At 42.0% G+C, this 3,465-nt stretch overlaps 1 protein-coding gene across 3 annotated transcripts in view; it reads left to right on the top strand.

The window, feature by feature from the left end:
• The first annotated feature begins 168 nt into the window (after positions 1–168).
• Positions 169–3,465, top strand: part of slc6a16a (solute carrier family 6 member 16a) — a 13,056-nt gene continuing 9,759 nt past the window's right edge. The window contains exons 1-2 of one of the 3 annotated variants that reach the window (XM_020597888.1): positions 169–309; positions 2,755–2,974. In XM_020597888.1, coding sequence (XP_020453544.1) covers positions 247–309; positions 2,755–2,974 — 283 coding nt within the window. In that variant the 5' untranslated portion in view covers positions 169–246. Of the gene's footprint in view, positions 310–565; positions 861–2,754; positions 2,975–3,320; positions 3,409–3,465 lie in introns of those variants that run through there. The other 2 variants (XM_020597889.1, XM_020597890.1) reach the window with 2 other exon arrangements.

Below are 3,465 nucleotides of genomic sequence, written 5' to 3'. Positions count from 1 at the left end.
GAGAGAATGCGGTCATTTTTCAAAATAAAAGATCGTTCAGACTCAGATAATAAATAAAACGGAAATAATTAATGATTTCTTGTGCGGCCCGGTACCAATTGATCCACGGACCGGTACCGGTCCGCGGCCCGGGGGTTGGGGACCACTGGTCTATAATATGGTCTTTTAAATTGTTATCTAATTGTTTTGTTTTGCTCAAGTTTTTAGAAATGTCTTAATGATGAGACACCAATTAGGCAGCGCAGCATGGACTGTGGAAACACTGGGCTGCCAGTGGATGGGAGTAGCTGTGGACTCCTTATTGTCAAAGTAAGACTACCTGTTTAGTCAAAATGAATATGTTAGATTTAGGATAGTATTATGCACAGTGTGCACTAAGTGGTGCATTCCTTCAGTTTGCAGATGAATACCTTCCGTGTGGATCACTCTGATAGTGGTAAGTCGTCAACCTTGCAGGATATTGCAGCAGTGTTTATGGGGTCATGGGTCTGAGTTTTACGAATTGAGCCCTGCAGCCATGTGTAGCTATTCCTGCCTTGGAGCCCCTCTGGCCACTTTGGGGCAGGACAGTTCAGCCCCCTCATCTTCTCATTGGCTCCAGCTGCAGTAACTTCTCCTTCATTTCTTCTTGGCCTGGCGACAACAGTGTTTGTTCCAACGCGAGAAGCGGCTCTACATGTTCTCAGAAGTCCGTGGCTCTTCTCCTTTACTAAATCCCTGGTAGTCTGATTATTATCTCAACCAAAATAGTAAGGGTTTAAAAGAGGCCAAACCCGACAGGGACAGAGAGAGGCGGGGACAGAAACCAACACCAGGGTTGCTGGAAACTTGACTGGTCTCTTGGACCGAGCTGTCCGCTGGTATGTCCACAACACATTGCCGTTCTGCTCTATTAACGTATGTGTGAGCGCCAGTAACTAAACTCGCTTCACTTGCATGAAATGTTGGAGTTATTGGCTAAATAAAATAACGATAAGAAGCACTAAACACCTTTTTTTTAGTTATTAAACCAGGTACAAAGCGGGTTTGGCCTGTTTATCTCCACTTTGGACGGCTGATCTTCAGTGGAAGCTTCCCATGCTGCGTTTAGTGGCATGTAAATGTCAACATGCATCTTGTCTGTACATGAGGGCTTATGTGATATTCAATTCAAATATATATGGATATACAGTGCAAACTGTTTTGCAGCATAAATAACAGCCAAATTTCACATTTTTACTTTTTTATTTGAATTTCTGTTCGTTTTTATGGTTTTACAGTGTTGTATTTGGTATACCTGTGCAGGGTGTGAGGCATATGTTGCAAAAAGTTCCAGACAAATAAACATAGTGAGGCAGAGAAGGTAGAGAAAGTGAACAAATAAACTTGAAAGGTCTCTGTTATGATGGTCTCACTGGTGGTGGATTCCAGCTGATTGTATTCTACAGCTCCCATTCTGCAGCTTCTTGGTACAGTTAATTTTATAGCAGAAAACCAGTCAGATGATGTTGACATATACAGTTACATGGGTGAAAGGAGCTTTATTCTGGCTGTTTGTGGAGGAATAGGGTATTTGCAAACGGGAGACACATGTATGCCTACATACATCAGTGCTTTCTAAGAAATCCCAGCCCATTTCTAAAAGTTCAGAAGTGTGGTTGCCTGTTTTCTGACTGTCCATAAAGCTAGACCATGACTGACCAATTTGTTAAAATGTAGAACCATTCTGTGTGTGCTTTGTGCCTTCCTGTGTGTGTGTGTGTGCTGGGAGAAGGGAGCAGTAGGTCAAGAAGGTCATTTAAGTTTATCCAAGCATAGAAAAAGAGAAAATACAGTCGTTCTTTTGAGAAAGACTGTGTTAAAGCCCAGAAATGAAGAATAAGAATGCAGGATTTTTACACTTCTTTTAAAGAAGTTATGAAACTTACAAATTTCACAGTGGAGGAGGCACTGAAATATCCAAAGTTGTAAGTATGAGTAAAATTTGACCTGTTTCTATTTATGTACAGGCCTTTTTTTCAGTTTTAAAACCTTACATTTTATGATTAAGTTGGTTTTCTACAAGGTAGCTTGACAGGTGGTTTGTTTTTCTTTGAAAAGAAAGCAGTACACCACCAAGGTTACTCACAGGTCTGATAACCAGACTTTATCAGTCCATATAATATTACTGAGTCAAGTTCAGGTAACCTTGGTGAATCGCTTTCCAAGGTTACCTGAATCTGCAGGTTCGACTAGCAATTATTTTCAGCAAGTGTTCTTCAGTCAATATATTTTAGTCCAGAAACTGTCCGTAAACAGTGCATGTTCACAATTTCCCTGAGGCCACGGTGATGTATTCAAAGGCTGACCATCAGTTAATAAATGTACACAGTTCACACATGACTTTTATTTGCTGAATAAATAACTTGTACAGTTGTTTTAATTATCAAAAATATTGTTGATAAAGTTTACCAACAACTGACTTAATTACAGTTTTTTTGGTACATTTCTCAAATCATCCTTGTCATTTCCAAAATAATCCATGCTTTTCTTGAAACAATTCATACAAACAGCACCACATAATGGATTACCAACAAAAGTGCGTAACAGTACCTTGTCTCACATTGTTTTTGTTAACAGGTGTTTATTTTTCAATTGCAGAGAAAGTATATTGGCAATATCATATTTGTCTTTATCTAGACTGTTTGAGGGTAAAAAGAAAACTAATACCAACTGACAACCATTGAATGTTTGCCTAAGCCACCGTTCTTCGTTTTCTTTTGTGTTTATGACAAGATGGCGAAGCCTTCACTGGACAACAACGAGGACAGCGCCTGGTTAGGTGAAGGCCCCTCTGAAACTCAGGTTACAACTGGTCCGGATGGAGGTGAGATTACCGATGGAGACCGGCCAGCATGGGACTCTAAGATTCAGTATGTGTTGGCCCAGGTGGGGTTCAGTGTGGGCTTAGGGAACGTGTGGAGGTTCCCATACCTTTGCCACCAAAATGGAGGAGGTGAGTGTCTTTAAAGAAAGAATTGTAAATTTCAACTCACTGGATTAGACTGAGAGGCACAGTGGAGCAGTGGTTAGCGCTGTGACCTCACAGCAAGAAGGTTCTGTGTTTGAGCCCGGGCTGACCCTTTCTGTGTGGAGTCTGTACGTTCTCCCTGTGCCTGCGTGGGTTCTCTCCACTCACTCCAGCTTCCTCCCACAGTCCAAAGACATGCAGCTTAGGTTGATTGGTGACTCTAAATTGCCCTTAGGGGTGAGTGTGTGTGGTTGTTTGTCTACATGTCAGCCCTGTGGCGACCTGTCCAGGGTGGACCCCACCTCTCGTCCACAGTCAGCTGGGATTGGTTCCAGACCCCTGCGACCCTATTCAGGAATAAGCGGTGTAGATAATGGATGGATTAGACTGATTATTACTGTATATCCCTTAATACAGTGGTCCCCAACCTTTTTATCACCGCAGACTGGTCAACGCTTGACAACTCTACTGCGGAC

Source organism: Monopterus albus, unplaced genomic scaffold, assembly GCF_001952655.1.
Source record: "Monopterus albus unplaced genomic scaffold, M_albus_1.0 scaffold35.1, whole genome shotgun sequence".
Classification (NCBI taxonomy): domain Eukaryota; kingdom Metazoa; phylum Chordata; class Actinopteri; order Synbranchiformes; family Synbranchidae; genus Monopterus; species Monopterus albus.
This window is presented reverse-complemented; position numbering and strand designations above follow the sequence as displayed.